Source organism: Sciurus vulgaris, assembly GCF_902686455.1.
Source record: "Sciurus vulgaris genome assembly, chromosome: 4".
Lineage (NCBI taxonomy): Eukaryota > Metazoa > Chordata > Mammalia > Rodentia > Sciuridae > Sciurus > Sciurus vulgaris.
In genome coordinates this window covers 87854590-87877581 of record NC_136464.1, presented here as the reverse complement: position 1 = coordinate 87877581, position 22992 = coordinate 87854590, and the positions used below count along the sequence as shown (strand labels likewise).

The 22992-nt window shown below is 39.2% G+C and overlaps 1 protein-coding gene and 1 pseudogene across 5 annotated transcripts in view; one reads left to right on the top strand and one right to left on the bottom strand.

Moving 5' to 3' along the window:
- The window catches only part of TMEM273 (transmembrane protein 273), a 63568-nt gene that overhangs the window by 16602 nt on the left and 23974 nt on the right, over nt 1-22992 (bottom strand). Inside the window, exons 4-5 of one of the 4 annotated variants that reach the window (XM_079138175.1) lie at nt 22746-22776; nt 12784-15154 (exon numbers count right to left, since the gene is read on the bottom strand). The exons of 2 other annotated variants lie outside the window; for them this stretch is intronic. In XM_079138175.1, coding sequence (XP_078994301.1) covers nt 15130-15154; nt 22746-22776 — 56 coding nt within the window. In that variant the 3' untranslated portion in view covers nt 12784-15129. Of the gene's footprint in view, nt 1-12783; nt 15155-22745; nt 22777-22992 lie in introns of those variants that run through there. One more of the 4 variants, XM_079138176.1, reaches the window with a different exon arrangement.
- LOC306659049 (small ribosomal subunit protein eS6-like) lies at nt 4100-7241 on the top strand (annotated as a pseudogene). The gene has a single exon. The product of its transcript is annotated as a small ribosomal subunit protein eS6-like (transcript).

Genomic DNA, 22992 nt, shown 5'->3' with positions numbered 1-22992 from the left:
ATAATGGATTGAAGTTAGAAATAAATGAAAGAGTAAAAAACAGAAACTATTCCAACACCTGGAGATTAAACAATATGCTATTATATGATGAATGGATAACAGAATATATTAGGAAAGAAATTTAAAAATTCTTAGAGGTAACTGAGAACAAAGAAATATCATATCAAAATCTCTGGGACACTATGAAAGCAGTACTTAGAGGGAAATTTATTTCATGGAGCACATTTAATAAAAGAAGTAAAACTCAACAAATAAACAACCTAACACTCCAGCTCAAAGCCCTAGAAAAAGAACAGACCAGCACCAAAAGTAGTAGAAGACAGGAAATAGTTAAACTCAGAGCTGAAATCAACAAAATTGAAACAAAAGAAACAATACAAAAAATTGACAAAATAAATACTTGGTTCTTTGAAAAAATAAACAAAATTGATAAACCTTTAGCCACACTAACAAAGAGAAGACGAGAGAAAACCCAAATCACTAAAATTCGGAATGAACAAGGAAATATCACAACAGACACGATTGAAATACAAAACATAATTAGAAGCTATTTTGAAAATCTATAATCCAACAAAATAGAAAATTTCGAAGACATCAACAGGTTTCTAGAGACATATGAATTGCCTAAACTGAACGAGGAGGACACACACAATTTAAATAGACCAATTTCAAGTAATGAAATAGAAGAGATCATCAAAAGCCTACCAACAAAGAAAAGTCCGGGACCAGATGGGTTCTCAGCCGAGTACTACAAAACCTAAAGGAGAGCTCATTCCAATACTTCTCAAGGTATTCCATAAAATAGAAGAGGAGGGAACCCTCCCAAACTCATTCTATGAAGCCAATATCACCCTGATACCTAAACCAGACAAAGACACATCGAGGAAAGAAAATTTCAGACCAATATCCTTAATGAACATCGACGCAAAAATTCTCAACAAAATTTTAGCAAATCGCATACAAAAACATATTAAAAAGATAGTGCACCATGATCAAGTGGGTTTCATCCCAGGGATGCAAAGTTGGTTCAACATCAGGAAATCAATAAATGTAATTCACCATACCAATAGACTTAAAGTCAAGAATCACATGATTATTTCAATCGATGCAGAAAAAAACATTTGATAAAATACAGCACCCCTTCATGCACAAAACACTAGAAAAAATAGGGATAGTGGGAATATTCCTTAACATTGTAAAGGCCATCTATGCTAAGCCCATGGCTAATATCATTCTAAATGGTGAAAAACTGAAAGCATTCCCCCTAAAAACTGGAACAAGGCAAGGATGCCCTCTTTCACCACTTCTATTCAACATCGTTCTTGAGACTCTAGCCAGAGCAATTAGACAAACCAAAGAAATTAAAGGGATACAAATTGGAAAAGAAGAACTCAAACTATCCCTGTTCGCTGATGACATGATTATATATTTAGAGGAACCTGGAAATTCCACCAGAAAACTCTTAGAACTCATAAGTGAATTCAGTTAAGTAGGGGCTGGGTAGATAGCTCAGTCGGTAGAGTGCTTGCCTTGTAAGCACGAGGCCCTGGGTTCGATCCCCAGCACCAAAAAAAAAAAAAAAAAAAAAAAATTCAGTAAAGTAGCAGGTTACAAGATCAATGCTCATAAATCCAATGCATTTTTATACATAAGTGGTGAATCTTCAGAAAGAGAAATTAGGAAAACTACCCCATTCACAATAGCATCAAAAAAATAAAATAAAATACTTGGGAATCAATCTCACAAAAGAGGTGAAAGACCTCTTCAATGAGAATACAGTACACTAAAGAAAGAAATTAAAGAAAACCTTAGAAGATGGAAAGATCTCCCATGTTCTTGGATAGGAAGAATTAATATTGTCAAAATGGCCATACTACCAAAAGTGCTATACAGATTCAATGCAATTCCAATTAAAATTCCAATGGTGTACCTTACAGAAATAGAGCAAGCAATCATGAAATTCATCTGGAAGAAAAAGAAACCCAGAATAGCTAAAGCAATCCTTAGCAGGAAGAATGAAACAGGGGGTATTGCAATACCAGATCTTCAACTCTACTACAAAACAATAGTAACAAAAAAGGCATGGTATTGGTACCAAAATAGAAAGGTAGATCAATGGTACAGAATAGAGGACACGGACACAAACCCAGATAAATACAATTTTCTCATACTAGACAAAGGTGCCAAAAATATGCAATGGAGAAAAGATAGCCTCTTCAACAAATGGTGCTGGGAAAACTGGAAAACCATATGCAACAGAATGAAATTAAACCCATATCTCTCACCATGCACGAAACTAAACTCAAAATGGACTAAGGACCTCGGAATCAGACCAGAGACTCTGCAAATTATAGAAGAAAAAGTAGGTCCAGATCTTCAACATGTCGGCTTAGGACCAGACTTCCTCAACAGGACTCCCATAGCACAAGAAATAAAAGCAAGAATCAACCACTGGGATAGATTCAAACTAAAAAGCTTTCTCTCAGCAAAGGAAACTATCATCAATGCTAAGAAAGAGCCTACAGAGTGGGAGAAAAATCTTTGCCAATCATACTTCAGATAGAGCACTAATCTCCAGAATCTATAAAGAACTCAAAAAACTGTACACCAAGAATGCAAATAATCCAATCAACAAATGGGCTAAGGAAATGAATAGACACTTCACAGAAGAAGATCTACAAGCAATCAACAAACATCTGGAAAAATGTTCAACATCTCTAGTAATAGGAGAAATGCAAATCAAAACCACCCTAAGATTCCATCTCACCCCAATTAGAATGGCGATTATCAAGAATACAAGCAACAACAGGTGTTGGTGAGGATGTGGGGAGAAAGGTACACTCATACATTGCTGGTGGGGCTGCAAATTAGTGCAGCCACTCTGGAAAGCAGTGTGGAGATTCCTTAGAAAACTTGGAATGGAACCACCATTTGACCCAGCTATCCCACTCCTTGGCCTATACCCAAAGGACTTAAAATCAGCATACTACAGAGATACAACCACATCAATGTTCATAGCTGCTCAATTCACAATAGCCAGATTGTGGAACCAACCTAGATGTCCTTCAATTGATGAATGGATAAAGAAACTGTGGTATATATATATACAATGGAATATTACTCAGCCATAAAGAATGATAAAATTATGGCATTTGCAGGCAAATGGATGAAATTGGAGAATATCATGCTAAGTGAGATAAGCCAATCTCAAAAAACCAAAGATCGAATGATATCGCTAATAAGTGGATAGGACACATAATGGGGGGGAGGGAGGGGTTAGTGTTAGGGTTAGGGTTAGGGAGGGGGGCAAGAATGGAGGAAGGAAGGACTGTATAGAGGGAAAAGAGGGGTGGGAGGGGTGGGGGGAAGGGAAAAAATAACAGAATGAATCAAACAACATTACCCTATGTAGATTTATGATTACACAAATAGTATGCCTTTACTCCATGTACAAACAGAGAAACAACATGTATCCCATTTGTTTACAATAAAAAAAATGATTAAAAAAATATTATTCTGACAAGCCAGTTCTAAACTGTTTTGCCTCTCTGGCTCTGCCTTTCACATAAAACACAATAAAGTCTCTGGGTTGTATTTCCCTCCTATTCCATCTGCCTCTTGTGGCCTGTGTGACATTATGTGTCCCTTTCTCCTGGGAAATATAAGTAATAGTTTTTTTTTCTTTCACTGACATTGAGCTCTCTATGTTGTCACTCATTCATCTTTATAAGATCTGGGCACAAATCATTAGTCTGACAAGTTAAATTATTGCCAATTACTTGGATTCTAGAATCCTGGTTTTAGACTGTTAGTCTAAGTTTTTCTCTAGTACTAGGACACAACCCCTAATCTTAGTTTCAGTACAGGTACACTTATGCTTACCAAGTGCATTTATGTTCTCTAAAATAACAGAACCAATAGGATATATTTATATAAAGAGTTTTATTTTAAAGAATCAGTTTATACAATTACAGAGGCTAGCAAGTACTAACTTCAGGGTGGGTGGCAGCCTGAAAATCCAGGAAGAGAATGATATTTCAGTTCAGGGAGATCAGTCTCATTCTATCTGGACCTTCAACTGATTGAACCAGGCCCACCAACATTATGGAAGGCAATCTGCTTTACTTTCAAAGTCCACTAATTTAAATGTAAATCTCATCTACAAACACCCTTATGAAAACATTAAAAAAATGCTGACCATGTGTCTGGACACTATAGCACACCCATATTGATGCATAAAATTAACTAGCATGCCCAATTCCTAATTTGGTAGAATTTGAACTCCAAGCTGTCTCTCAATTGCAGAACAATTGCTGAAATCATTGCTCAACCTTTTATTAGCTTTCCAGCTATTTCTTCCCAATGAGTTTCTGGGCATTTTGCCCCAGGTCTGCCCAGTTTAGAGAGTCAGTCAAGGATTTAAGGGAGATTTTAAAGCAGATTTGGTTCTGTTTCTAAAGAAGCTTCCTTTTGAAATTGTTCCCCTAAATTCTAACCACTGTAATTACTTCAAAACCCAACATGTGTCTTCCCAGCCCAGTAAGATTGTCATTTTCTGTATAAACTCTCTCCCCCTGTGTGCAGTGTGAACTGGCACCTGTCCTCAGGAACACAGCCTGGTCATTATGAAATTCACCCACTTCTCTTTTTTTTTTTTTTTTTTTTTTTTTTTTTTTGCAGTGCTGGGGATTGAACCCAGAGCCCTGTGCTTATAAGGCAAGCACTTTACCAAGTGAGCTATCTCCCCAGCCCCACTTCTCTTCTTTCAATAACCAATTTCCCTCTAGCTTCTGCCTGTTTGGGGTAACTCTCTGGTGACTCTAAACAGTTGTTTTAGTACATTTTGTACTGAGTTTATCATTGCTATTGGTAGAAGATTAGGATTAGACACTACTCTATCATAAACTTTAGAACTCCAAGTTTTTTTTTAATATTTTTAGATTTCCAAGCAAAGAATATCTTTGTATTAGCAATTTAAAAGAGCGTGTGTGGCTCTTTCTTGTGGCACCTTGTGGGAGATCAGCTGCTCTAAAATGAAGCTGAATATCTCCTTCCCAGCCACTGGTTGCAAGAAACTCATTGAACTGGATCATAAACGCAAATTTCATACTTTTTATGAGAAGCGTATGGCCACAGAAGTTGCTGCTGACACTCTGGGTGAAGAATGGAAGGGTTATGTGGCCCGAATCAGTGGCAGAAACGACAAACAAGGTTTCCCCATGAAGCAGGGTTCTTGACCCATGGCTGTGTTTGTCTGCTACTGAGTAAGGGGCACTCCTATTACAGACCAAGGTGAACTGGAGAGAGAAAGGCAAATCTGTTCAAGGTTTCATTGTGGATGCCAATCCAAGTGTTCTTAACTTGGTCATCGTTAAAAAAAAGGAGAGAAGGGGAAAAAAAAAAAAAGGAGAGAAGGATATTCCTGGACTTACGGATACTACTGTACCTCGTAGAATGGGACCCAAAAGATCTAGTGGAATCCGCAAACTTTTCAATCTATAAGGAAGATGATGTATGCCAATATGTTGTCAGAAAACCCTTAAATAGGGAAGGTAAAAAAAACCCAGGACCAAAGCACCAAAGATTCAGCGTCTTGTTACTCCATGTGTCCTGCAACACAACGCCAGGCGTATGGCTCTCAAGAAACAGCTTACTAAGAAAAATAAGGAAGAGACTGCAGAATATGCCAAATTTTTGGCCAAGAGAAGGAAAGAAGCCAAAGAAAAACACCAGGAACGGATTGCCAAGAGATGCAGGCTGTCCTCTCTGACAGCTTCTACTTCTGAGTCCAGTCAAAAATAAGAATTTTTAAGAGTAACAAATAAATAAGATCTGGCCTTAAAAAAAAAAAAAAGTGTGTGTTTGTATGTGTGTGTATGTTGCTGGGAACTGAACCCAGGGTATGGTGGGTCTACCAATGCTCTACCAATGAGTTACAGTTTAAATTTTTAAAAAGTATTATTTCATTGTGGTTAGTCGAGGTTAAGTGCATAATTTCAATTCTTTGCCTTTCTTTGAGATTATTTTTGTTTCTTTGCGGCATACTTAAAGGAAATTCCACACTTAGTATGTTAATACTTGGGAGAAATGGTTTCAAACCTCTGGCAATTTCTCCCTGCATGACTGTCAAGTTTTCCTCTATTTTTGAGCCATGTCATCAGGTACCGAAAGCTTCAGGGTGCTTCTGTTATCTTGGTGAATAATCAATGTCAAATATCTTCCTCTGAACCTTGCCCAGCTTTTTACTGGAATTCAGTTTTTCTGATATTACAACTTCTACATTTGTTTTAGTTTTTTGTAAGCATTAGCATACTAACTATTGAAATTCTTTTTATATATATCTGAGTGTATTTTGACATATTATGTATGCATGGAGTATAACTTCTTCTCATTAGGATCTCATTCCTGTGGTCATACATGATGTGGAGTTTCACTGGTGTATTCTTATATGTATATAGGAAAGTGATGTTAGATTTTACATTTTTAATTTACAGTATTTATTTTAGTTGTGTCACTTATAAACAGCATGTGACTGAATTTTTTAAATCAAAATAAATGTTTTTTTTCAAAGATGAATTTCACTAATTTAACCAATTCGTATATAATGTTCTGTATTAACACTCACCTTTGCTACCCAGATTTGCTTTTTATTTATGATGTTCTCTTGTTTGTTCCTCCTCTTCTTCCCGCTCTTCCTACTCCTTCTTCATTTCCTCTCCCTTCCCCTTTTTTGGACTACAATTACTTAAAAGTGTTCCATGCTATTTTTAAAAAATTCTGAGTCCTCTCATGAATTTGCACTAAGCAAATTAAATACTATATTTTTCTATCAAGATTGTAAATTAACGAAATACTCCACATTTTGTCACAAGAGTCTGCATTAGGTCCCCAACAGAATGCTTTACATTTCTCCTCCTTTTCTTCCATACAACTGTCCATGTTGAGATCATGTGGGATTTTAATGTACAACAGTGTTACTTTAAAAAGAAATCATCACTTTCTAAAATACAAATTTTGCTAGTGTCCTTGTGTACTGCCACTTCCTTGATCCTACATATTCCTCTTTAATTCATTTTTCATTTTCTGAACTTCATCTTCTCTCTTTCAGAATGGATTATTTGAACAGTACATTTTCTGAATTTTTGCATATCATAAGGATTTTGTATGTTTGTTTTGTCTTTTTTTTTTTTTTTTTTTTCATTTTCTGACTTCCAATTTGAGTGACAGTTTGGGTATGGGATATTGTGTAGTGTAATTGTGGCCCTGGAAATTTTTAACAACATTGCTCTTTCATCTTCTTTCATTCAGTTCTGCCAATAATTTCAGTAACAGTCTAATTTCAGTAACAGTCTCATATTTTTGCAGGTAATTTGATGTTCTTTGCTCTTGGTAGACTCAAATTTTGCTTGGATTTTTCTGGGTATAGTTAGCTTTGCGTTTATCTCACTAGATCCTTCCTTTTCAGCAAGGTCTGAAGTCTTTTTGCAACTCTGTTGTCTCTCTCTTAATATATCCTCTTTTTATTCTATCTGCTCTCTCCTTCTAGAACATTTATTAAACGAATGTTAGAACTCCTGGATCTTTCACCTGCATCTCTGAACTTCTGTTTCATATCGTCTTCACTTACCGTCTTTCTGCAATAACTTTGTGAAAGATAAAACCAATTTCACAAAATACAGATGGCCAAATGACCCAACATGTCAGGACCTAGTCTTTCTGACCCTCTTTCCATGCAGCCCTCACCCTGGACAATGATTCCTTGACCCTCCTTATCTTTGCTGTTCTCTCGTTTTCTGGGTATTGGCACACTAGGTACCAGAATGCTCTGCCCCTCTTCCCTGCCTGGAAAACTCCTTAACCCCAGGTTGTGAGGTTACTCTGATGGTGGTCAGGATGTTCTTTTTTTTCCCACACTGCAAAAGCACCCTCTTCACATCTCAAAAATACTGCTTGCTCACCTGCTTGCCTGTCTCTGTCTTCTGTGTTTATTTTTTCCAGTGTCTAGTACTATATAGAATAATAAGGAACATGTATAGAGTACTTACAAGTTTGAGCACAAATCAAACTCGTAATTTATTGGAAGATCCTAGTAACTCTTTGTGATCATCATCCTCATCTTACAGATTAAAAAACGGAAAATAAAGTTGAGTCGCTGTGGAGGGTCACACATAGGTAGTAAGTGGTAGAACAGAAGAATTAGACTTCAGCCAGCGAGGTTAGAGTCCAAACCCTTATCATGCCAAATGAACAGTCCCCATCTTGAAAAAGCACATTGGTAGCTATGGTAGGTTGTATAGTGAGTGCAACTATAGCTGTCCTCGGTATATCCATAGGGAGCTGTTCTAGGATCCACTACAGATACTAAAATCAGAAGATGCTTATTATGGTTTGGATATGTGGCATCCCCAAAAGCTCATGTGTGAGACAACGCAAGAACATTCAGAGGTGAAATGATTAGGTTATGAGAGCTGTGACCTAATCAGTGGATTAATCTACCTGAATGGATTACCAGGGTGGTAAATGTAGGCAAGAAGGGTGTGGCTAGAGGATCACTGGTGGTGTGCCTTTCAGGTATATATTTTGGCCCTGGCGAACAGAGTTGTCTTCTTCGTGGTGTCCTTCCTGAACTGCTTTCCTCTGACAAGATGTTATGCCTCACCTTGGGCCCAGTGCTATGGAGTGGCCATCTATGGACTGAGATCTCTGAAACCATGAGCCAAAATAAACTTTTCCTCCTCTATGTCCTTCACATCAGGTCTTTTGGTCATAACAATGAAAAAGATGACTAAAACAATGCTCAAGTCCATAACAAAGGACAGGGTATTTGTATATAAACTATACACATCCTCTCATACACTTCAAATCACATCTAGATTACTTATAATATCAAATGTAAATGTGAATGCTATGTAAATAGTTGTTATGCTGGATTGCTTAGAAAATACATTTGTTCAGTACAGATGCAATTTTTTTCTGAATACTTTGGAACCAAGATTGGTTGAATCCATGGATGCAGAACCATAAGTTGGGATGACCGATTATTTATCTAGAAAATCTAGGCTTGAAGGAGCAGAGGTAATTTAATTAAATAAAATATCCACAGGGCACAATAAAGGTAGCAAGCACCTGCCACCACCCTCCAACTGAGAAAGTTTCCTCCTCTGTTGTGTATTATTTTCCTTCTGAAACCAGTCATTTCCTTCTGACTGTATTTCTGTCACTACAACAAACACCTGAGATAAAGCAACTTATGAAAAGAAAAGAATATTTTGGCTCATAACTTAAAAGGAACAAAGGTGTATTTTTTGATCGATTGGCTTGGTTGTTTTGGGACTGTGGTGGTACATCAGAGAAAGAGCACATGGTAAAGAAAGATCATTTTCCTCATGACTGGAATGACAAAAAAAATAAATAAATAAAAGAGAAGGGGTTCCCCATATTCTCTTCAGGGATGCCACTAACGAACAGAAGATGTCTCAATAGGCTCTACTTCATGTTTCCACCATCTCCCAAAAGTGCCAAGCAGGCAACCAGGCCTCCAACACATGGAACTCTGGGGTCATTCTGGATCCACACCATAGCACCACCAGTCCCGCTTACACTCAGACTGCATGAACTCAGATCAAGATGTGACCAAGAGGTAGGAGTCATCAACAGGGCCTAGCTTCAGAAGGCTAGTGGAGGCAGGAAGATCATTTTCTGCAATATCAGGGGTAGAGCCTCCCAAATGGTGCACAGGAGTCCATGGAGTATCTCCTCTTGGAGTGAGTACACTGGAGATAGGGGCAGAAGCCTTACACTGCTGCTGCAGACACCCTCAGAACAGGTTTGGGATGATTCTTGGACATGGGTTCAATTCTTTTTCTGTTGGTCAGCAACTATGCCATCCTCTGATTTAAACTTAGGGAAGGAAATAAAAATCAGAACCATACTGTAAAAGCTTCAAAATGTGTCTTTTTTTTTTTTTTTTTTAGAAAAATAATGGACAACTTGAGTCCTTTCTCCAGGGGGCTTGAACCACACCACCAAGTCCTCCCCTACTGTCCACAGAATGAACAAAAGTGCTTAGCATCTCACCTGGCTGAGGGAGGACAACAGTGTCAAATCTACCCTAAGTGCTCCCTTGGTCCCTCCTGCTACCTAAATTACATGGTGGCTGTGTAATGCTAACCAGAGCAGCCCCTCCCTCATTAGCAACACCCATTTTACTTTATTTTATGTATTCGTTAGTTTTGATGCTGGGGATTGAACCCAGGACCTCATGCTGTCTGAGTCCATACATTAGAACTGAGCTACACCCCTAGTCCTACTTTGCTTTGTTTAAACAATAGGTTTTTTTTTGTTTTTGTTTTTGTTTTTACAGACTGCATTTTGATTCATTGTACACAAATGGGGTACATCTTTTCATTTCTATGGTTGTGCACGATGTAGATTCATACCATTCATGTAATCATACATGTACATAAGGTAATGATGTCTGTCTCATTCCACCACTTTTCATACCCTCTTCATTTCCCTCTATGCAATAAATATATGAAAAAGTATTCAATATCTCTAGTAATTAAGGAAATGCAAATTAAAACAACTCTAAGATTTCATCTTACTCCAATTAGAATGGCTATTATCAAGAACACAAACAATAATAGATGTGGGAAAAGGCACACTTTTATATTACTGGTGGAGTTGCAAATTGGTGCAACCATTATGGAAAGCAGTATGGAGATTCCTCAGAACACTTGGAATGGACCCACTGTTTGACCCAGTTATCCCACTCCTCGGTTTATACCCAAAGGATTTAAAATTAGCATACTACAGTAACACAGCCATTTCAATGTTTATAGCAGTTCAATTCACCATAGCTAGATTGTGGAAACAAACTAGATGCCCTTCAACAGATGGATGGATAAAGAAAATGTTTTTTTGGTTTGTTTGTGTTTTTTTGTTTTGTTTTGTTTTTGTTTTTTACTTAACCTACCCAACTTAAATATAAGTGGGATCTGTATGAGTAATAATAAAGATTAGTGAAACATTGGTTTTTGTATGATTCCAATTTTTTTCCATGCAACTTAGCTTTAAAGAAATTTATCTTCATGAGAAAAATTTCAGCCAAATCCCAGTTGAGGGACAGTATTCAAAATGTCTGATCAGTGCTCCTCGAAACTATCAAGGTCACTGAAAACAAGGAAAGTCTGCAAAACCATCACAATCAAAAGGAGCCATAATCTCTAAGAAGACTTGAGGACTTAAAGTCAAATGACATCTTAGATGGGATCCTGGACCAGAATAAAAGATATTAGGTAAAAACTAAGAAAAGCCACATAATGAGTGGATTTCAATGATTAGTGATGTATCAATATGGGTTCATTAATTGTGACAAATGTACTGCACCAATGTACATTTTCTAATAGGGAGGCTGGGTATGGGACATACAGGAACTTCAAATCATCCTCTATTTGGTAAACCTAAAGCTGTCTAAAATTATTTTGTTAAAAACACATAAATAAGCTAAAGTCTATGAGAAACTTCCTTAATCTTACTTTCTCATCATCTTGAGTAAAAGTTGACCAAAACCAATGGTAAGTAATAGCCTCATGTTTACTGAGTATGGCTGACAGTCACTGTGCTAAGAGGTTTGCATGCATCACCTTATATAATTCTCAGAAAGACCTTACAGGTTAGGAACAGCTATGAGCTCACTGGACAGATGATAAAACTGAGGGATTACTGAGTTAATCAGTCCTGCTTACAAAGCAGCTTTTAGCCACAGAACTCACACACTATGACACTATTCTGTACTTCATAGAGAGTGGCTACAGATGCAAAAATAACAAGTCAGTTGAAATTAAGGACCAGAATATTCAGACTTAAAATGCTGATAAGTGAGGCCAGGCTGATGAGGCTTGAGTGACAACCCCACGCTCTGCATGCACAGCCTGGGAGATGGGACATTCGTTTGTTATCCGATGGTAACATGCTTGTGAAAATTCATATTCTTTGAAGGATGATTAATTAATCTGACAAGTCTGAGATTATGACAAATGACCCAGAAGGGAAAGAATCAGTCAGCAGGCTATGCCCTGAACACAGCCCAGACCTGCACTGTTTAGGCTTCCTGTCACAACCACTGCCTTCTCTGTGTGCATCTCCCTCAGTCAAAGCAACCCTGTCTGCACACTCCATCCATTCCAGGAGGAAGGGATCTCTTATGTATCTCCAAGCATGTGTTAGAACAATCGTGAACACATATGTTTTTAACTCCAATTCTCCGACTTGAACACCTACAGGAATATGAAGTACATGCTCGCTAAATGCAGCCCAAGTAACAGAGTCAGAGACAAAAGACCCAGCAACAGACCCTTCCCCAGGCTAGTGCACCTCTGGTCCTCCATGGGGCTCCAAAACCTGGGAGTGGGGCTTATGAGCCTCCCTCTTCTTTTCTCTCCTACTAAGACCCAACCCTCAGTGAGTACTGTCATCTCTTCCTTGAAAGTCCACTTCAAACCAAACCGTCCTTTACATCTTTGCAGTCAGTCCTCCAGCCCCAGCCAAACCCCCCTCTTGCTTGGACTGGTCAAGGATACTGAGAGATATTGACATGTCATGACTTGCTTGAAAAGCAGAATCACCCCGATATCTCCATCAACACCTGCCTAACTTGTGTCTTGGCTGTTTCCAACCTTGGATGATGAAAAGGGCTCTCTGTTAACTCCTCTGAACCTCCATATAATTCTTAGAATTACATGATACATATATTTTTAATAACATATACACACAGGTGTTTAATTTTTATGAATTGATTTTAATTTAGAGATTTAGTGTAACATTTTCAATTTATTGATGTATAGATCAATACATGATTTTTAATTCATTGATCTTGTCAGATAACTCTCTTCCAGTTCACCTTCTACCCCTCCAGCTACCAAGTCCTGGAGGCCCTTAACTGAAGTTATGCCCTCAGACTCTGGCTGGCTACTGCCATCTGCAGCCTGCTTCATGCATGTAGGGTGTCCTTCCTCTTAATGTTTCAGAGTCATCTGTCCCTTCCTTTGAGCATGGTGCTCCCCATGCTGTGGTGAGCTGTCAAGGGGACTGCATATGCTTTGGGGGCCTCAAGGCCTACTGGGCCAGAAGGGCAACAGTTATCCCATCCCTGGGCTCTACTAATATACTCCAGATCACTGGATGAGACATGTCAGAATGCCCCCAACTGAAGACATTGCACCAACAGGCACAGTGACTTCTTGTGGTTGCAACCAAATACTTTCAAGAGCTACTACCAACTGGACACCATCCCCAGGAACTGCTCCCATGGAGAGGGACTGCCAAGAGGGGCTTCAGAGAGTTTCCAATAAGACTGGAAGGTCTTCCATAAAGAAGCCATTGAGCTTGATTTGAGGTGTAAGCCAGGGAGACCTCATTGTCAAAGCTCCTGCATAATTTGACTACTCTGAAAAAAGGATACCGGTCTTCAACATACAGTCGTGCGTATCACAATGACATAGCATTCAACAATGGACTGCATGTATGACAAAGGCCCTATAATATTGTATACTCCATAGCCATAGTGATGTCATAGCCAGCTTAGTTTGTGTAAGTATACTCCATGGTATTCACATAATGATGAAATTGCTCAATGGTGCGTTCCTCAGAATATATTCCCATTGTTAGGCAATACATGAATGTACTTCTCTCTGTTCTTCACATAGGGAACCTTATGAGGAGCTAAAACAAAACCAGACTCCAGGGCTGGTGCCAGGAAAATATGTCACAAAGTGTGGTAGGGGATTGGATCCCATGGTGTGTTGTATGTATGGAACATAAAACAGTGACTGAGAATCCAGAGGCTTTTGTCTTCAGCTCATGAGTGTTTCTGCGATTCACAAACCAGTTGTCTTAATTAAAATGCTACTAAAAGAAGCAAATCAATTAACAGATCCCTTACAAGAGGGTTTATTCTATCTTACACACAGAAAATTGCTTATGAGTACCGCGTTACCACTTTAGGTTATCAGTTAACAAAGGCTGCTAATGAACAACGTTGTTATCAAGTTAGATAAAAGATGCCCTGGGAATCCAGGCAAATTATTATAACACAGCACTTTGTTTTGAAATATAGCTCATCTTTCATCACACACAAGGAGGAGTAACCCAATTTAAGGAGAACGCAGTCCACCAGTCACCCAGATTTTTGAAGAATGGAAAGGCAAAGAGTCTTCCATAAAGCATTCCTAGAAATATGGAGTTAATAATACAGGCAAGAGGAATGCTCCTGGAGCCTGTGCCACAGAATCTTAGACTGATGACAGTAAGAGAATGATGTGGGTTTCCTGGCCTCTGCCACTCACATCTTCCATGTGTACACCATGCACACTATAAAACTCACCACGAAATAATCATGTGAGGATAACAATGATAGCTTATGTTTGTGTAGTTCTCCACAAGGCACAGCATCTGCTTTCTCATTTAATCCTCTGTTGGCTCCTTCATTTGGAGAGCTGCTCAGCCAACCATAGGCCCAGCCCATTGCTGTCAAGGGCACTTTCTTTCACTCCGACCAGGTGGCCATTTCTCCCTTAGAAGGTCAGTCTTCCATTGATAGCATTGGAGACTGGCTCATGGTCTCCATGTTTCTGTAAATGTTTACTGGGTCTATCTTCATTGCAAGATTTTCCTGGCAGCTAAGAAGGTGAGGTCAAGGTTCTAGAAGTGGTATTTAATTGTTGATAAAGATGGTCGTGCTAAGGAAGCTGCGTCTTGTGTTTGGTTCCCATTTCTATGAGTCATTGCTGTGGGTAAGTTTCATTGACGTGGACTTGATGCCATTGTAGAAGCATGAACAACTCCAACAAGGTGGATCAAGCTAAATGATGTGTATTCATTGACTTCCACCTTTTTCCTACTATTGGATAATGTACTCACCCTGTGTAGTTATCTTCTTGTAGCAAAGGAATAATATTTTCTCTCAGAACAGAGACACTCTTGATTATAGTCCTCTAATTATTTTCCTCTTATACTGAGTTCATGTGAAATTTCATAACCAGCCTTGGATGTTCAAATTCAAAACACTTTGAGACTCTAACTGTGGACAATTGTCTAGACAGTTGAATCTCTCCCATCACAACCACTTTCTTACAATTCAATCACCTGAGCATCTCTGGAAAAGAAGAAATAAATCTGAAAGACATCTAGACAGAGAGATTTTGCTTTGGCTAATCACTGTGTGCTTATGCAACACATTAAGCAGGTGTGAAGGAGTTCATCAGCAGACAGCAATAAGCTGGGGCAGTTTCTTGTGCAGCATACAAAGAGGTCAGATAGTCAGTGGCTTCTAGATAAAAGAGAATTTTTCAGGTAGACCTCAACCCTGAGGTTGTTTTGTGCCTGCCATGCTGGGGACCACAAAACCTCATCCACTTTGGTGAAAATAAATGGAAGAAGTCATTCCCTAAGGTCATCAGGCATATTTGGGTCAAATGTCACCTTCTGTAATTGAAGAGTTTGTACATATCTGGGCAGATACTATGAGGAACAAAGTAGAGCAACTTATGGGAATATAGGTAGAAAGATGTGCCTTCAAGTCTGAACGACAAACTGTTAAAAAGGATGAGTCTTTTCCATATTTAGTGTACCAGCTTAGACAGGAGGGAAGGAAAGCATAGATGTGTTTTAAAAAGAGGAAGACAGACAAAAAGGTCAGAGCACCAAACCAGACTCTGATAAAACAGAGCCTGAGCTGGAAGTTGGGGAGAGACATGCTGCAGTCACTCTGGGCTAAGGAATCACAAACACCTCCATGTGCAAGAAGAAACACACCAACACCATAGTTTCACATAAACACTATTTATAGTTGTATTATATAACACATATTACATAATACATGTTATACGATAATGTAAGCATATACTTATGCTTACATCAAATGCTGCATGATTGTATATGCTATTCATTATGCATATTCAGTCACAATCTCTTGACATTGGACATCTCCCCATGGAAGAAGGGAAACAACAGCAGAAAGAGGATAGAGAGACATCAATGGACGAACACAGAAGGGGCTGTAAAATGAATAACACATGCCTGTCTGTGCTGCATTTGAGGACCAAGGATATAGGTCAAGGCCAAAGATATAGACTTTTTAGCAGATGAGCCAACACTGAAGACAAGTGAGTTGGAAACAAGCAAGGCATGGTGAGGAAGAGTGGAGAGAGAAATGGAAGAAGGTATTCTAAGAGAGGGCTTCCAATGCTGTTTGTGTGTCCACCTTAAAAAACAGTTCCAAGTGTTTGTGTGTCCAAGTGTTAAAGAACAGTTGATCCAGAAGAACAAAAGAGTTCAAATCTGCTGATCTGGACACCAGTGTCTGAGTACAGTGTTTATTTCTCCTATTTATTTAAAAGACCCTGCAAATGTCATTAAGGAGGGGGTATTAAGTGTCTGGATGTCCCAGAATTTGCATTTGAAATGCTGATGCCCAGAGCGGGTGAGTACCTCAGGAGGGCAGGCCACTCTTGTCCCTGGCAGATCTGAGATGAGAGAAGTGGCACCTGCTGAGCTATTTCATGGGAGAAGTTGATCTCTGACAGGCAGTGGTGATTCTGGATGGGTGTGTCATCAGCCACAAGAGAGCCAGGCACAGCCTGCAGTAAAAGGCAAGCTGAGCAGAAGCTAGGATGGCATCTGCTGGCTGGATGAGTAGGTGAATTAGGCCACATGATACCCTGGACCGGTATAGGGAAAGAGTTGTTGGGTACTATGTAGTTGTAGTGGCTATTAAAGTCAAATGTTTCACCACATCCTCCAGAGATCATACAGGCTGATAAGAAGGGAAGGAAAACTAAATAAATTGATAATATTTCTATGTTCTGACTAGCCAATGAGAATATCAGGTTCTATCATGTGAGGATGAATTAATGCTGAAAAGACTTGTCAAAAAAAATTCAATGGCCATTTCAGGGTAGGAAGGATAGTACAATAAATTAGACATTAGCATCCTATGTGCATATATGACTACACGACTGGTGTAATTCCACATCATGAACAACCAGAAGAATGAAAAGTTATACTCCATTTATGTATGATGTGTCAAAATGCATTCTACTGTCATGTATAACTAATTAGAACAAATTTTCAAAAAATCTCAGTAACACAGGCTTTAATGGAAACTTCTTTTACATCATAAAATGCACTTCAGCCACAGAGTGAGTCAATATCTTACTTTATGGAAACCATTGGTATATTTCTCACCAGGATTAGATGCAAGGCAAGTCTGTGCACTGTGTCCACGCTATTTAGCATGGACAGTTTTCCCCAATACGGTCAGAAATGAGGGAACAATTAAAGGTATAAGAATTGGGAAGGAAGACATGCAATTTAGCAGATGACATAATACCATGCAAACAAAAGGGGATTAAGGAGAAAACAAACACAAACAATAAAACATTCAATAAGGAAGTCACTGTGATGTTAACATACAAAAAAGGGGGTCAATATATGTTCAATAACCAAGTAGGAGACATAATGGAAAATTCTCTTTTAAAAACAACTAAAACATAAAATAATAAACTTACCCAGAAACATAAGCACATCATCAGAGTTAAATCTGAGAGCTGTCCTTGGAACACAATGAAATGTGGTATTTATACACAGTGGAATATTATTCAGCCACAAAGAAAAAAGAATTCCTATAATTTGCCACCTAACAGATGGAGCTGGAGGGCATTATGCAAGTGAAATAAACTGGACGCCCAAAGACGTGTATTGCATGTTCTCTCTGATAGGTGAATGTTAAAAAAAAAAAAAAAAAAAGTTGATCTTAATGTGGAATAGTGATAACTAGAGGCTGGGAAGAAGGGAAGGTGGATAGGGTGGAAAAAGAGGCTGGGTTCAATCAGTACACACTGTATTCATACATTAAGATATTGCACTGACCCCCCCCTTAATATATATAAGTAATGCATGTTAATCAAAAATAAAGTAAAATAAAATATCTTTTTCATGGAAGACTACATAAAAAGTCAACAAACTTACATATTCAAAAATTAAAATTGTTAAATAAAAATGGAACCATTAAAATATCACATACTCTGAAACTGGTGTTCTAATGTTACATCAAAAATTGTTAGTATTGGGCTGGGGTTGTGGCTCAGTGGTAGAACACTTGCCTAGCATGTGTGAGACACCAGGTTCGATTCTCAGCACTGCATATAAATAAATAAAATAAAGGTCCATCAACAACTAAAACTATTGGATTTGAACACAGTACTCTGGCTATATACACAGGAAAGGCTGAGTGCTAAAAGTAGAAAGTACTACAAATAAAATTTCATAGTTTATGAAGCAGTTTGTAGCTGTACGGTGCTATAATTCTGGAAGTATTTTGTGCGTTTTATTGGGATAGAATAAATATGTCAAGTTTTTATATGGTTGAGAACCAGGGTTTTCACTTTGGAAGAGACAAAATAGAAATATGGACTGGGGAAAGCTTGGGAAGAACTCTAGGACCTGAATCAGTGACTTAAATATATATTTTTTGACTGATATGATCCTACAATATGTGTAATCAGAAAAATAAGAGATTACACTCCATGTATGTATGATCTATTGAAATGTATAAATGCATTCTACTGTCATGTACTACTAATTAGAATAAATCTTAAATTAATATGTATTAATTTATATTAATATTAATTAATTAATATATATATATTTCTTGAGTGTTCATTGGAAGGACCTAGAAGCAATGACACCTCAATGACTATGAAAGCACAATGTGTCCAGACCTTAGTTTCTAAAACTCATTCTCCAGTAAAAAAGCAAAAGAAAAACCAGTAGTCCCTGGGGAAATGGATGAATCCAGGTGGGAGAATTACTGGTAGTGAGTCTGGAATGACTGGTAGTGTCAGAAGTCTAGGAAATGCTCCAGGATTAATGGAGTCCTGTCACAGGGGCACAGTGGCCAAGAAAGAGCTTGTACTGGCCAATTTGGGACAAGTTGAGCCTCAAAAAGAATCATGGTACTAATGAATTAAACTGTATTGAAGTCCACGGTGATAATACATCGCAAGTAGGAAAGGAAGAAAAGGAGAGACAGGGAAAACTCTTTTTGTCCCTCAAAGAATATCAGCTAATATATGAGACAGAACGCTATAACTGGAAACAGGACTTTGCAACCACTAGCTGCAATACCTGATTCACGCACAAATCATGAGATGTAAAATCAGTGGGTGAAGAATTGTTGGGGGGTCAGGGAATTCACATGCTCTCCAAGTAACAGCCCTCGGATTATTTACTAATTACAAAGGGGAAAATTCTAATCTCTATAAGGCAGAGAGCCAGCAGTCGCTTCCTTAGCCAAGCCGTGGAGCAGAGCCTCACCAACAGTGAGCTGACCTGGCCTTTTGTGCCTGCAGACACAGTATAATAAAAGATAAGCAATGTCACCTCCGTGCTATTCTTGACCAAAAAAAAAAAAAAAAAAAAAAAAAAATTCAATTTGAATCTACTCAGGAGGAAACAATCACACAAATTCAGAACATGGGACATTGTGCAAGACTACTGCCTTAGGTATTTCAAAATTTACAATGCCCAGGGGGGAAAAAGACAGAAAGATCGTTCAACCTGAAAGTCACTAAAAAGAGACAAAATCAAATACAAAGGTTTTTCTTGGATTGGACAATAGAGCAATAAAAGATGACTTTTGAAATAATCAGAGAACTTTGAATAGGGACTGGATAGTATATGACAGTATCTTCTTTTTTTTTTTTTTTTTTTTTGATGGTCTCTTCTTAGAAGTGGTCATCATGTTGTGATCATGTGGGAGATAAAATGGTGATAGATTTAGGGGTGAAATATCATGACATCTACACCGATATTCAAGTGGACCAGTTGAAAGGAGGGTTATGTACACAGAGATAAAGCAAAAGCTGCAAAATGTTAGTGGACCTGGGTGCAGGAAGTATATGTTTTGATCATTCAGTTCTTTCACATTTTCTGTGTATTTGAAGTTTTTCAAGTAGAAAAAGGGCACGAGTGAAGACTGGAAAGCACTTGGGCCTTGGTGACCATCCTGTGCCAGGCATACAGGGGCTGTCACTTTGGTTACAGCACATGAGCCATGCATTAAGTGAGGGGAAGTAGGTTGGGGACTGGGGATTATGAAAACAGCATTCAGATAAACCATAGAGGTGTTTTCTTTCCTAGGAGTAGGGCTTGTTCAATCAGGGGACTAATTGTCCCGCTCCTGCTGCCCCTGTGCTGCACAAGCAGCCTTTATCCACTCTGAGACCCCAAAGCAGCCCTGAGAAGCAAGCATTCAGCCAATCAGGCAGCGTGATAATGAAGAAAGATGTTTAGAATTTTTTCATCAAATGAACTAAATTGGCTAATGATTCTCTTAGCCACTGCCAAAAAAAAGGTATTGATCAATGGAGGAGATAAAACTATCCTTCTATTAAGACCCAGTTTTCTGGGCTCTAGCTCAGTAAATGCCCCATAGCTTCACTTTTACTCTTGCCAGAGTGTCGCCCTGTGAGAACTTTCCACAGAATCCAAAAGAATGCTGATTCCTGGTCTCATAGCTACCTTGGCATAGAGCCTCTCTGGCCAGTGGCTAGCAATCCCTGCCCGGGCATGCAGAAGAGCCACCATCACCATGGGACAGTGACCACCTTCCCTCTGAGTATAAACGATTATTTTTACAACTCACTCCTCAGAGAAATTGAGGTTTAGCTTGAGAGAGAGAGAGAGAGAGAGAGAGAGAGAGAGAGAGAGAGAGAGAGAAAGGATGTTCATCACCAAGTCCTAAAGACAAAAAGAACATGCAAAGCCGTGCTATAGGATAATGACTTCCTTGTGCTTAACTGCTTCTTTTAGGCCCACCAGCTTCCTGACTCAGCCGGACTCCATCTAGTGTTAGTTTTGGAAACTTGAACTATGCTTCCCTTCTCTTCCAAAGTTCCTCTATTCCTTCCCTTCCTCAGCCTACTTATCTTTCTCCTGTACCTCTTCACATTCCTTTATCTGGAACTTTGTTTCAAAAGGCTTATTATTTTTTGTTTTGTTTTGTTTTTTTTGTTTTGTTTTGTTTTAATTTTAATTTTAAAAATCATAAATTTACATAGGGCAATGTTGTTTGATTCATTCTGTTATTTTTTCCCTTCCCCCACCCCTCCCACCCCTTTTTTCCCTCTATACAGTCCTTCCTTCCTCCATTCTTACCACCCTCCTTATCCCTAACCCTAAACCTAACCCTAACCCTAACGCTAACCCCTCCTACCCCCCCCTTATATGTCCTCATCCGCTTATCAGCGAGATCATTCGTCCTTTAGTTTTTTGAGATTGGCTTACAAAAGGCTTATTATTGAATAACTACTATTTGGGAATTGCCTCCTCTAGTCCTATTGCCTCAAAATAATCCAGAACTTGCACATCCCTCATCTTCTCTGTTGCCTCCACCCAGTCTTGCTCCAGCAGGAGTTTGCAGCAGTTTGGAATCTCTACTGGGACTTCCAGCCTGGCTCCCCCTCTCCACCCGAGCCCCCTCCCATAATGAAGAAATATCCCATCTCTCCCTATCAAGAATTCATCAGTGGTTGACCAGAAGTTTCAAGATAAGGTTCAGACTCCTTTACCTAACACGAGATCATCAGATCCTCCAGGAGTAGAAACCGCCTCTCTCTCCAACCCCTTCTCTCCACACCTTCATATGAAGCATTTACTTCTGCCCTAATGTTGGTTTTCTGACCAAATTTTACATAATACCCAAGGGTGCCCGCTTGTGCCAGGGTTCCTTCCAACTATTTGAGCGGCTTCTTCCACAGACAGACTGAGGCTCGTCTACACTCCTTACCTTCTCCTTTCCAGCTGGCTAGGCACCCCTCTGCACTACATGCCACATGTACATAGCCCTGTCACAGTCCCTCTATGGGACAGCCATCACCTGTGACTACCTGTGTCTCCTATAGGCTGAGGGAACTTGTTTCTCTCTTCTCATTCTCATTCATTTGTTTATTCAATATGTGCACAAGTACCCACTCTGTTCTAGGCACTATCCTAAGTGTCAGGGCTAAAGAGATATAAAGGAAGAACCCACCCTCAAAGAGCTTGCATTTTAAGGACAAAAAATCATCCAAAAGAGACAAACTAATGTGTTCTATAATGTCAATTAGTAGAAAAATTATAAAGAAAAATAAAACCAGGTAAAACTGTAGAGAGGAGGTTTCTATTTAAAATGGGTTACCTAAAATGAAAGGGTGACACTGAAACATTAATGCAAAGGAAATGAGGACTGAGACTTATGACTATCTGGGAAAAGAGTATTTCCATGTTAGAAAATAGCAAGTGCAAAGGTCCCAAGGCAGGACTGTTCATGGATTCGAGCAGAGTGGCCAGATACCAACAGATAAGCTAGAAAATTTGGGGCAGACTATGTATCCTCCCAACTGGATTATGGCAGGGGCTGCCTACCTCATTCGGAGCATCGAAGATAAACTGGAGAGCTCTGAGCACAGGGTGGGGCAGAATCTAACCTGAGTGTGCAAAAGCAAGCCCCAGTTCCTTTTGGCTACTGTATTCTGTGCCCCAACTCTCATGATAGCTGCCCACTGATCCAAAGCAGAGAGCATGAGGAGGGGGCTGTGGGGTGCATCCAAGCCCCTTAGAGAAAACTGGGTTGACGGCAGAGAGATAGGATGGCTCAGATAGGAGGGAAAGGATTCCCTCACGGACTGCCTTGGCATTGACCTTACCTTGAGGTTCTCTTCTTTCGCACGATGGTGTCTAAACAGAGAAAGCAGGGCATTAGGAAGGAGGTTCTGTGAGCGCTGGTGCAGCTCACTGGGTACCACAGCTGCAGGGGTGAGGGGTCAAAGCCAGACAACATGGGCAGCACTGAGAAGCTGGCTCCTGGGCTGTTATCACTGGCTGGAGAGTGGTAAGGGGCTGAGTGTTTCCTGCCCTCTTACTGGTAGGGGTACAGAATCAGGAATAAGCTTG